This window comes from Nycticebus coucang, chromosome 24 (assembly GCF_027406575.1).
Source record: "Nycticebus coucang isolate mNycCou1 chromosome 24, mNycCou1.pri, whole genome shotgun sequence".
In the NCBI taxonomy this organism is placed as follows: domain Eukaryota; kingdom Metazoa; phylum Chordata; class Mammalia; order Primates; family Lorisidae; genus Nycticebus; species Nycticebus coucang.
In genome coordinates this window covers 25164381-25177118 of record NC_069803.1, presented here as the reverse complement: position 1 = coordinate 25177118, position 12738 = coordinate 25164381, and the positions used below count along the sequence as shown (strand labels likewise).

General features: G+C 44.6%; 1 protein-coding gene across 5 annotated transcripts in view; it reads right to left on the bottom strand.

The window, feature by feature from the left end:
* DOCK5 (dedicator of cytokinesis 5) overlaps positions 1-12738 on the bottom strand; it is a 197573-nt gene that overhangs the window by 65038 nt on the left and 119797 nt on the right. For all 5 annotated transcript variants that reach the window (XM_053578247.1, XM_053578246.1, XM_053578249.1 and 2 more), the window contains 7 exons: positions 12234-12332; positions 10055-10127; positions 8628-8731; positions 7493-7673; positions 2547-2644; positions 2221-2310; positions 774-874 (listed from right to left, as the gene is read on the bottom strand). In XM_053578247.1, coding sequence (XP_053434222.1) covers positions 774-874; positions 2221-2310; positions 2547-2644; positions 7493-7673; positions 8628-8731; positions 10055-10127; positions 12234-12332 — 746 coding nt within the window. The remainder of the gene's footprint in view (positions 1-773; positions 875-2220; positions 2311-2546; positions 2645-7492; positions 7674-8627; positions 8732-10054; positions 10128-12233; positions 12333-12738) is intronic.

Here is a 12738-nt window from a genome sequence, read left to right as displayed (position 1 = left end):
CCACTACTGGAGGTCTGCGGAGAGATCAGGTCAGAGGCTGCCCTAACAGATCAGTGACAACATCAACTCCATCTGGTATAAGCCATGTCAAACAAAAAAAGTCTGTTTACCAATCCCAGCTAAAACCCTTTGCTCTGTTTATCACATCATTCTGCACAATAAGGGGAAAGTGAAGGGTGACAGGCAAACCCAATGCCACTGATGAGGGGGGCGCTCCAGGGCAAAGTGCGGAGTGGACATCAGTTGCTTTCCTTGTCAGGGGCATATAAACCAAAGACGGAAGGAAGGCTACGCTACAGAAAGGTAGAGGCCACTCCCTCTTCTGCAAACGACAAGAAGTTCGAATCTTCTCATATCCCGTAAGAAATACATCTTACAAAGCACCTGTGGTACGGCGATATGACCTTAGATATGGACTTCTTTTCATTCACTATTTGATCCCCTCAGGAGCTCATGCCAATCCTACCAGTATCCAATTCCTGAGATCCTGAGTTTGGTCATCTGTCCTGGGTCCTGCTCCTAACTGGCTTTGACTTCTCACCTGGATATTCTGCATTCTTAAGGAGATGTAGCCTGATCCGGAACAAAAGGCCAGAACTGACCCCCGTTCCAGGGTTAGCATACCTAGATAGGTCCCTCTTTCCACCAGGAAGCTTAGGATGAAGCATGACAGCCACATTTACAGAATGCAGGTGGCTCCTGCTTTTCAACAACCCAGCCCACAGAGCACAAATCCCGTAAGTCAACACGTAGTTTAACTGGATCATACTTACACGTACGCCAGAGTGGCGCTGAAGTGCTTGTAAATGTAGGTCTCAAGTACAGGATTAAAATGCTGGAACTTGATGTCCCCTATCAGTGAAATAATAAAAACCTGCCAAAGGTGGAAAATGTCAATAGTGGCACCGCAGAGCCCCCAGGCATCCTGTCACCAGGCTGAAGTTTAACACCCTGGTGCCCCCTTTCCTTCCTTGGTCATGTTGGAGGGCATTCCCACTCTACTGCTCCAGACTCAAGTCTCGGGGTTTACATTTATTTCGCACAAATAAAGAGACTGTTAGGTGTCCGGCACTGTGTTAAATGCCATGAAGACACTGGTCCAAGCCAGCATCCCTGGCCTCGGGGAGCCACTGTTTCAAAGAGGGAGTGGCTGGCACACAAGTACTCACAGAGCTGGTGATACGTGGCGGGACATTTTTCTCCAGGGTACAGTCTGAGCGCCCTCAGTAACTGAGCTTTAACAGAGCTAAGTCTCCCAATCCACCCCCTGTATGTCACTTAACACTGCTGCAGGTACATACTTTACAAATAAGCAAGTGGCACCTCCTTAGGACAGGAGAGTACTTGGGGTTTCCATATATGCCCACTGCCAGCTGCTCTGTCCCACAGGAACGTGTCTCCAGACCTTGTCACAGAGTGTCCATAACTATGGTCTCTCTTTCCCAAAAACAAGCCTGCCTGGGTTACATCTTGCCTGGGTGACACTTCCTCTCTGTATTTGACATCCTTAGTTTTAACACCCTCACCACTTCCTACACTTAGCAACCTCTCCAAGCTGGCGAATCACCTCTCTCCTCACGTGCCAACCTTGGGGTCAAAGCCTGCCCTGAACGTCCACTTCCACAACATGCAAATGAGGCTCGGCTTGGACCCTTGGGCTTCCTCCCCTCCACTGCCCACCTCGGGCTGCTTAGATCATGATATTACTCACCCCTGTCCTGATTTGCATTCTTGGAATGCATTATACGTTTAATTACTTTGTGTGACAAATTGAACTGTCTACTGAGTGGATAATGTAACTCCTGAGGCCCAGACTCATCTCTGATGCCTGAATTCTCTTTTACACGAACAGAGACACACACACACCATGCAGTGGTTTTCTTGGTTCCTGTTATCTTCTGCTTTATGACTAAATAACAGTAAAGGGAAGAAAGGGGCTCCCGATTTCTACTGTAATAAAACACCTTCTTTTCTCTAATGAGACAGAGAAAGCATAAGGAAAAGTGAGATTTAACAAGATACGAAGAAATAAAGGCCCAGAATAGGAGTTGTTTGCTGTTAGTGTTACTCCCAGGAATTTAGCCTGAACAGATACATCCAGAGAGATGCAAACAAATATTTACGCAAGAGGATTATGTATCATAATCGCTCATTCTAGGGAAATACTGAAAACTATACCGTTGTAAGAATAAACACTAGTTAATATGTTTAACTGCTTACCAGTGCATCAAACACAAGGAAGTCATATGTCTCACTGTCTGACATTTCCATCATGATGTTAAAAAGGGCATCTAGCGTGTCCTGCAAAAACTGAAGGTAAGAAAAACAGAGAGGTTATGTTTGGTGCTTTCATTCAGCTCCATTCTGCAAAAATTTGGAGACCATTAGGTTTCAGTAGAATAGGTCTTTTTTAAAAGTAGCATTTTTCTTAAAAACAGGCATGCTTGGTTAGCAATGTAGGTAACTTTTATCATGACTGGGTTAATTTAAAATGGTAAACAAAGGATACAGGGGGTGTATTTCTAACTGTGAATATATAAACCTACCTTAACAATCTCCCCTCCATCCACCTCCATCAACTTCTTCAGGTTGTGTTTAATGTTCTGGGAGTTGGAACGCCAATTTAACAAGCCCAACAGGTCCACTGGGGAGAGTGACCACAAACCAGAAGCATGAGATGAGAAGGAGAAACCCAGACCATCTCAAGACCCTGCTACAGAATTCTCTAGACACGTCATTGCTTTGAATAGCGGCTAATTCAAGATGTGCCTTATGTAAGCTTCTAAGTGGGTATCTCCTATTTGAATCAGAGAAAACCTTGTGGTCTTCTTTCATTCTTCAAAGAGAAATCCCCAAATTTCAGGGCAGTCATTGTCTTTGGGAGAGGATTAGGGAAACATATACTTTGAAAAAGAAAAGAAAAGTCATTTAAAAAAGACACATGTTTTGGAGCTATAAACATCTGTTTTCAAAACCCCAGTCTACTACTGGTGAATTCAGGTAAGATACTTTACCACTTTAAAACTCGATTTTCTGCTTACTAAACTGGGGACAATAATAGCAGAGTTGGTGCCTTTCTGTCTCAGGGTGGTGGAGGCTTAAATGAAATGATGAGTGTGAACTGCCCGGCAGGAGGGAACTCCGCTGGAGGGACCCAAAACCCCCCGAAACGACAAACCCATTCCCACCCCCATCAGGGCCGAGCAACAAGTGATCCCAAACAAATCGATCTGTTCTAGTATTTAAAAAAAGAAAACAAAGTCTCGCCCTGAGATGTATTTATAACAAACCCCAGTGGCTTTTAACCTTTGGAGCCTGAATGGTTCCCCTCAGGGAAACGAGAAAGGCATTCCGTCATGGTCACAGGGAGAAGGAACAGCCGCCCTTTTTGCATCATCAATGCCCTTGAAGACTAGATGGTTTATTAATGCTCTTTGGCTTTTTATTAAACTAGCTCTCCGTAATTTCCACCGAGTCAGAAGGAAGGAAACGCAGGAACCATTGGCGATTATCTGTCCCTGGCAACCCCCATCCCCTCTGACGCTGGTGGCGTCTCCATCTCTCCCACGGTGTCCCCTCTGCCTGCTGCTGGTCCGTGGTGATAGCAGGCTGCTCCTCTCGGGGTCCTGATGAGCTTTGCCTCTTTAAACCTCTGGACTAAGATATTATTTAAGACTATCTTTTTTTTTAGGGGGGGAGGGGGATATTGAAGTTTTTGCAATCTAAACATCAGATGTCGATGGCGATGACAACAAAGAGAACAGTGTCATCCAGCGGAAGCTCCTGTGACAATGAAATGTCTACCTGCACTAACAGGAAAGCCACCAACTGTATGAGACCACGAAGACTAAGGGACTGATGCGTATTTTTACGTATTTAACTTTATTATTGTTATTTGTCATTGACCAATAAAAACTGTATTTACGGGGTGCAACCTTCTGATATAGGTATACCCTGTGGAATGACTAAATCAAGCTAATTCACATATGCATTACCTTAAATACTTTCTCTTGTAGCGAGAACACTTCAAATCCCCTCTCTTAGCAATGATAAAGTATACAGTATAGTATTAACTACAGTCCCCATCACAACAGAGCTCTTGAATTAATTCTTCCTGTTTCATCAGAGTGGTCTATCCTTCGGCCACATCTCACCACACCCTTCTCATCTAATTTTAATTAATTCAAATTTTGCAAGAGACGTGTGTAGTAGCTACCACAGCAGGACAGCACAGGTGAAGAACATTGAGAAGACAGGTGAAGTAGAAACAGACGGAGTGTTTAAACTAAGGACCACAACTTGCCAATGAACTTGCCTAAATTTCTGACTTTGGGACAGCAAATAGTATAGCAATATGGTTCCCCACAACAGAAATTCCTTTTGCTTTCCATGGCAAGTTAATTTTACAAACTTTTATTCCTTGTTTTCTTTCAACTCTAGTCTGGAAAGAATCATTTACGAGATTGTTTAATAAGCGCTGTCCCTCTCAAAGATCCCTCCATAATCTGAAAAGTACCCTAATTGCTTTGTACAGTCTACTCCCATACTTAAAATAACATTTTGATATTTCACAGGTAAAAATCTGAAAAATACCAAACAGAATAAAGGAAATAAGAATTATCCAAACTTTTGGAGTTATTCCTTTTAGTCTTATACAAATCACAATGATGGGAATGACAGTGAGAGCTGATATTCATAGAGCATTTACTGTGGGCCAGATACTGCTTTGTTTTCACTTATTTTCATTTATCCCATTCTTTGAAATATATATTGCTACTCTCGGTTTAAAGATGAGGAAACCAAGTCACTTGCTCAAGATGAAACACCCAGTATGTGGCAGGGATGGAATTTGAGCCTAGGAAATCTTGTCTAAATTGCTCCCATGTATTTAAACAAACCTGCAATCGTACCATACACAGTGTTAAAAAGTTTGCCAAGGGCTTGGTGCCTGTAGTACAGTGGTTATGACACCAGTCACATACACCAAGGGGGCTGGGTTCGAACCCAGCCCGGGCCAGCTAGACAACAATGACAACTGCAACAATAACAACAACAACAAAAAAATAGCTGGGTGTTGTGGCAGGCACCTGTGGTCCCAGCTACTTGGGAGGCTGAGGCAAGAGAATCACTTAAGCCCAAGAGTTAGAGGTTGCTGTGAGCTGTAATGCCATGGTACTCTACCCAGGGTGACAGCTTGAGACTCAGTCTCAAAAAAAAAAGTCCGTCATGTCTTTGACTGTATTTTGAATTACAATATTTAGCAGCTGCACATAGTTTATCACTTAATAATATTACAAGATTTACTTAAATTCACCCCAACGATCAGAGACATCTGGGTTGTCTCCAGTATTTCCCTATTGTACCTAACAGGGAAATGTCCCCATACCTAACTCTTCATACTCTTTCTCATTGTTTACTTTGGTTCAACTTCTGGGAGTCAACTCACTGGGCAGAACGAAGGGCCTGAAGACATTTAAAATCTTCTATAAATATCACACCCTTAACCTATGAGTAGTTTATGACATTTACTTTTTCCCTAACGAGGGGTCATATTACTGGTGCAATTTCGCCCCGTCTTCTGCGGCGCTCAGAATGCTTCCTGGGTTAGTTTTTGAGGAGCGTGCTCTTACTTTTCCATATGGCTCAGCCCTTGACATCACTCTGCTTCCTTTTAGCCACTTGTCCACGTTGAAACTCTATCCTTACTCTGTAGTCAACCGTGATTCCTCAAAACGAACCCAAGACCAACCTCTTCTGAAGACCAGCCAGGATCTGACCCCTGAGAGCACCTTACACCTAAGCTGTTTTGTCTATTTCAGCTCTTCCATAAAAAGAGCATTAGGCACTCACCCAAACTGCCTACAAGGCCAAAGGCAGTAACGCTCTACATCGCATATTCGAGATAGAATTTCTAAAGCAAGTCCCCTGGGCAGCTAATTCTTGGTTTATTTTTAAGCAGGATTTTGCAGACATTACATAAGTTACATAAATAAGAAGCTGTTACTGGCTATCCAATGCCCTGATACGCATAAGAGAGGTTAAAATCGGTATGGGGCATTTGAAGGAGAAAGAAACGAAGCCCCTTTGAATTATTCAGCTGATTTTATGGAAAATCCTTGACTCTTGGAAAAAGACAGGAAAGAGAGAAACGGATGAGGGGGACACCGAAAGTCTAACAGGAAATCCTGCCACCCCTGTTGAGACAGGAGACGGATTATATTTCTTTACCATTGCCCCCCAGCCCTCATGACCAACATGTCCCGTTGCATACAATATACAGAAGGCATTAATCAGAGCTCTTTTGTTTTTCTTTTTTTTTTTTTTTTTTTGAGACAGAGTCTCACTATTTCGCCCTCAGTAGAGTGCAGGAGTGTCACGGCTCACAGCAACCTCAAACTCTTGGGCTTAAGCAATTCTCTTGCCTCAGCCTCCCAAGTAGCTGGGACTACAGGCACCTGCCACAGCGCCCGGCTATTTTTGTTGTTGTAGCTGTCATTGCTGTTTAGCAGGCCCAGGCCAGGCTCAAACCTGCCAGCCTTGGTGTACGGGGCCAGTGCCCTACTCACTGAGCTACAGGCACCACCCTTGTAAGGAGTTTTGTTTTATTTATTTATTTATTTTTGAGGCAGAGTCTCACTATATCACCCTTGGTAGAGTACTGTAGTGTCACAGCTCGCAGCAACCTCAAACTCTTGAGCCTAAGCAATTCTCTTGCCTCAGCTCCCAAGTAGCTGGGATTACAGGCACCTGCCATAGCGCCCGGCTATTTTTGTTGTTGTTGTAGCTGTCATTGCTGTTTAGCAGGCCCAGGCCAGGCTCAAACCTGCCAGCCTTGGTGTATGGGGCCAGTGCCCTACTCACTGAGCTACAGGCACCACCCTTGTAAGGAGTTTTATTTATTTTGAGGCAGATTCTCACTATGTCACCCTTGGTAGAGTGCTGTATTGTCACAGCTCACAGCAACCTCAAACTCTTGGGCCTAAGCAATTCTCTTGCCTCAGCCTCCCAAGTAGCTGGGACTACAGGTGCCCACCACAACGCCTGGCTTATTTTTTGTTGCAGTTGTCATTGTTGTTTAGCAGGCCTGGGCTGGGCTAGAACCCGCCACCCTCGGTGTACGTGGCTGGCGCCGTAACCACTGTGCTACGGGCGCTGAGCATTATCAGAGCGCTTTGCTGCTTTGCACTAAAGGAAGGAAACAGAAGACGTGGACGTCACAGTCTCTGCTAAGGAGTACATTGATAGGTTTTATGATATCAAAAAATACTGAAATGCTTTTCATCCTATTTTAAAGATGGACAACCAAATCTCAGAAGTGGCTGTGCAATTTCATCAGTACTACGCAGAAGAACACCTGCAAAGCAGAAAGCAGGATCCAGCTGCCCAACGTCCCCCGTCGGAAGACCTGGCTGGTCCAGCCCTGCAAGTCTCACCAAGGAGCTTATGGGACTGAGCAGAAGGCTCACTGTGCCTGTGCTGTCACCACACCTACCGTTCTGGGTGAGCTTTGTGGAGCAAATGACGGTGGCAATCTGGAAGCTGTCTTTCGTGCTATCCTTATTGGGGGGAAAGGCGGCCAGGTTTTTGGATGCTTGGAGCTCTTTTTCTTCCCTCTCTACCTTGGTCCCAGGCAAGGTCAGGTAGAATTTAGCATCTTCCATTTTCTTGTCGCCCTAAAAAGGAAGCATGTCAGCAACACGGAATCATGGGTGACATTTCCCACATGCAGATGAAAATAGCTTCCATCAGGAGCAAAGTGCATTTCCAGCACGAGAAGGGTGGCTTTTTCTCTAATTAAACGTAAGGTCCCTTCCACCTGTGAGACCCCGTGATGTCTTTCCAAGGAGTTTGGGCCCAGAAATAATTCATCTCTGAAAAATGTGTGGTTTCTAATTGTAAACTAGAAAGCAGAATATCCAAGTCCATGCCAGAAATAATAAATAGAGAATCAGGTTGAATTTCATTTGAACCCATGAAGGGCCACAGTGATATTTCTTTTGGTTTAGCAGAAACAACTTGCTATGCCTTCCAAAACCATCTGCAAATTAAGATGTTAAGGAAAATAGTTATCAGATAGGTGCAACTCACAGGTGCTGCCGACTGGCAGAAAAATCCCCAGATATTGTTAGATCAACCAGATCTTCCGGCACCTACTTTGTACTCTAAAACCTCAGTAGAAGTGACAGCTCGCCAACAGTGAGAAGGGAAGAAGGGAGGCCAAACCCTGAGGGGAGGACAGTATCTGGCTCATAGTGACATGAAAACCACATCCGGACACACCCACCACACTTGACCCCAGCCCACGCAGGATGACAGAGAAAGCGGATCAGAAGGGGCCAGTGCTCGGCTGCTCACTGCCCTGCACCACGTGCAGGAGAGGGGGAGCTGCTTCTAGAAGGCTAGGCACTAATGCAACCCATCCTCCCCAAAAGGGGAATAAAAAAACCACACAGCTAGGGGGACCAGAGCCCTCTGGGTTTCTCGACTTTAATGAACAAATACATCTAGTGCCAGGGAGGTTCCTGATGTGTATACACATAAATCTGAAAGGAGCCTTAAACACCCATTTGAAAGGGAGTTAACTCTTTTTCCCAGCTATTCTCTGGGCCTCATTCTGTTAGCGCCACCTTATAAACCACCAGGTCGTGCCTCCCGTCCCGCAGAGTGGTGCCATCCGGGTTCATCAGCTTCACAAAGGCCACCCCGAAAGCTTGCTCTGATTTGTCTCTGGCTGAAAAGACAGAAATGTGTGTCTGAGCAGCCAGAAAGCCATGGTCGTCACGCCTGATTTCAGTTTTGCTCTGGGGTGTGACCTTCAACCACATCACAATAAACACACCTCAGCACGCTGTAAAAACCACACATACTGTGCCACTGAAATCGTCTGGAACCCCCAAGTTTATGCTCCTCTTTCTACATTCCCTAATAAACCAACCAAGATTCACCTGATAACCCAACTCAGAAATGTAGGGTTTTTTTTTTATTTTTATTTTTTATTTTCAGACAAGAGTCTCACTATGTCACTCTCAGTAGAGGGCTGTGGCATCATAGCTCACAGCAACCTCAAACTCTTGGGCTTAAGTGATTCTCTTGCCTCAGCCTCCCAAGTAGCTGGGACTACAGGCGCCCGCCACAAGGCTCAGCTATTTTTAGAGACAAGATGTTGCTCTTCCTCAGGCTGGTCTTGAACCTGTGAGCTCAGGCAATCCACCTGCTTTGGCCTCTCAGAGTGCTGGGATTAAAGGCATGAGCCACTGCGCCCGACCCCAGAAATGTGGGTGTTGATGCCAACTCCCCACCTCCTGGTCTGAACACCTCGCTATTCCTCTGTCTGTACCTGAGTTCAGGCCTCCATACCGCTCCCTTCGTTGCTATAAGACCTTTTTTTTTTTTAATCATGTCCACCTACCTTTTCTTGTTTAGCCTTTCCCGAGGCTAAAGAATTGCTGTGTTATTGTAATTTACAGAGTCCCAATTGCATCTTATTTTTTTTATTATTATTATTATTATTATTATTTTTTTATTGTTGGGGATTCATTGAGGGTACAATAAGCCAGGTTACACTGATTGCAATTGTTAGGTAAAGTCCCTCTTGCAATCATGGCTGTAAGACCTTTCTAACCCCTCTGTCTCCAGGGCTCTCCTGCCCAGTGCTTCCTCCAGGCTGAAGTGAGGTTTCCAAAATCCAGTTCAATCCACGTCAACTGCCCTGTTTCAAAGCCCTTAAGGGAGAGATCTCAGTATATGTTGTCCTAAAACAGACTCTGCAAGGTACTCGTTCGGTGAAACTTCTGACATAAAGTGATCGGCACAGCCCTCGAAGCCCAGCGAAATTCACCCTCCTGATTTCCTTGGCACCAATGAATTCCAAAATAAAGTTGCTAAGTTTTTCAGTTCCAAGTATCTTACTCTCAAGATCCACAAAAGGGCTGTCGAGCAAGAATGTACACACGTATGTGTGTGAGAGAACATGTAACATACATGTATGTTCGTATACACGTACTTACATATCTTTTTTAAGACAGAACTATGTCACAGATCCCCTACTACTTACATTCCTGAGATGACCTATGTCGGAAGGTAAATCGGACATGGCAGTCAGTGACCTGTTCTATAGCGATGGACACCTGCATGATAGGAAGAAATTAACGGTTTACTGATATGCAGTGTTTTGTAGGCATTGTACAAAGTTAAGTTCAATTTTAGTATCTTACGGCATTAATGAATGTAGGGTGAAACTGGATATAAGGCAGGGGTGTCCAACCTTTTTTTTTCTTTGCTGCACATGGGAAGAAGGGTTGTCTTGGGCCGCACGTTAAATACACAAATGCTAATGAAAGCTGATTGGAAAAAAAAAAAGGTCTGCACACATATTTCCTGATAGCCGGCACCACAGATAAGGAAGAAAATCTTCACAAAATCAGTACCTGCCACGGGTTGGACACCCCTTGCTATAAGGTTTCACTCAAAGGAAATAACTATTTTCAAACCAAAAGCATCTCAGAAGAAGATCATCTTGCCGTTTACTATAGATTCTGAATATAGAGGCATTACGAATTTCTAGTAATTTCTTTTTTCCCTTTTTGAGACAGAGTCTTACTTTGCCACCCTTGGTAAAGTGTCATAGCTCACAGCAACCTCCAACTCTTGGGCTTAAGCGATTCTCTTGTCTCAGCCTCCCAAGTAGCTGAGACGACAGGCGCCCGCCACAAAGCCTGGCTATTTTTGGAGACAGGGTCTTGCTCTGGGGCTCAGGCTGGTCTCGAACATGTAAGCTCAGGCAATCCGCCCCTCTCGGCCTCCCAGAGTGCTAGGATTACAGGCATGAGCCAGCGTGCCTGGCTAGTAATTTCTCAAGTATGAAACAGTAAATACTTCAGAGGGTAAAGACCGGTACTTTGAGGTCTACCTAGGACCTTTCATTTTATATTGATACAGTAATAATTAGGGTTGATAACAGAAGGAAAAGAAAATACTGGGAGCACAAAAGTGTTCCTGCTGTTCATTTACACAGGGGGCAGGGAAAACAGCGCCAGCAGGCAATGAAGAGAGCAGAGAATCTGCGGTGAGTGGTTAAATCGTAGCATGGTGATAAGTACACTGGAACGTTATACACGTCTCTAAAAATACATGTCTGAAGAGACACGTAGTTTTAAAAAGCACCGCACAAATTTATGTAAACAGCATCATTCAGAACATATGAACTGTACAAAATTGCTGAAATGGTTACTTCTAAATTGAGAGATGAGTGCAATTTATGTTTCTTCTATGAAGTGCTCACATTACTTCAGAAAGAGCTACTGGAATGCCGGGTACAGTGGCTCACGCCTGTCATCCGAGCACTTTGGGAGGCCGAGGCAGGAGGATCGCTTGAGGCCAGGAATTTGAGAGCAGCCTGAGCTCTGGCAAGAGCCCCTTTTGTACAGAAATTAGGAAAATGAGCCAGGGGTGGTGGTGGACACCCAAAGCCCTAACTACTCAGGAGGCTGCTGCAGGAAGATCACTTGAGCCCAGGAGTTTGAGGCTCCAGTGAGCTGTGATTGCACCAGTGCACTCTAGTTCAGGCAATTGAGTGAGACTTTGATCCCCAACTCAAAAAAGAAAAGGACGGAGAAGGAAAGAAAGGAAAAGAAAAGGAGGAACGAATTATTGCAGCCTGAGATTCAGAAGCAGTCTCCAGTTCAGGCTTTGACACTTGTGAGCTGTAGGATCCTGGGAAGTCACTTAACTTCTTTGCATCTCAGGTTCCTAATCAGAACAAGGGCATCATAACACCTGTTGCTTCAGCTGCAGAGCTATTACGGGGCTCAAAGGACATGACGGATCTGAAAAGCACTTTGGAACTTATAACACACATATTTAAGTTGAAAAGAGGCCCAGAAAAGTTGGTGAGAAGCCAAGAAGAAAAAAATGTCAGGAGACTGCACGCTCAGTGCAAAGATTTCCGTTTGGTTTTGGACCATCTTGGCAGCCTCTTACATCACCGCAACCGCAAGTCTCTCCGTTCAAATTTCTGCACATTTGTGAATGAGAATGTTATGGAGGAAGACTGAATTTATGAAAGATACATGCTCTTATAATAGAACTGAATGACCAATTCATTTCTTACTGCACACCAGAGGCAACTCACCTAAAACTTCAGGGTGATGCAGGAATAATTTGAGGGCCAAAAGAACACAGGAATCTAAACACAGTTTAATAAAGGACAAGGGTCACGAAAGACTCATTCTCACCTTGACAGTCTCATACCAACAGGGTTGCTTGACTTGGTAATAGACCACCGACTTGTATTCTGAAATGCCTTCGTACCCAGCTCCAGGATGAATTGCTTTCTTTGGATGGAAAAAGAAAAGGAAGAGGGCATAATTTCGTTGGGAAAACTAAAGAGGATACCCACCACATACCACGTAAAAGCCCACTACACCCAACACGTCCACACAAGGGCATCTGTAAGCTAAATTCGGAGTATGAAGAATAGAGACTTTCTACCACTTTATTTGAGGGTCTAAGTGTATAAATCTGGTAGCAGCTGTGGAACCCAGCACCGTCAGAACATTCCTCTGTCCTCTAATTTTACTCTCTCTTCTATCCTCCCAATTCCTTTTTTGTCTTTCCTCTCTCAGGAACAGGAGGCCCGATGATGGCGACTAGAGTTACGTCACCAATGTGGACGTATCCCTATCTCGGGGAAAGAATTTCTCCTTCCTGTCCACCTTCTGCTTTGGGGGATTGGTGTGT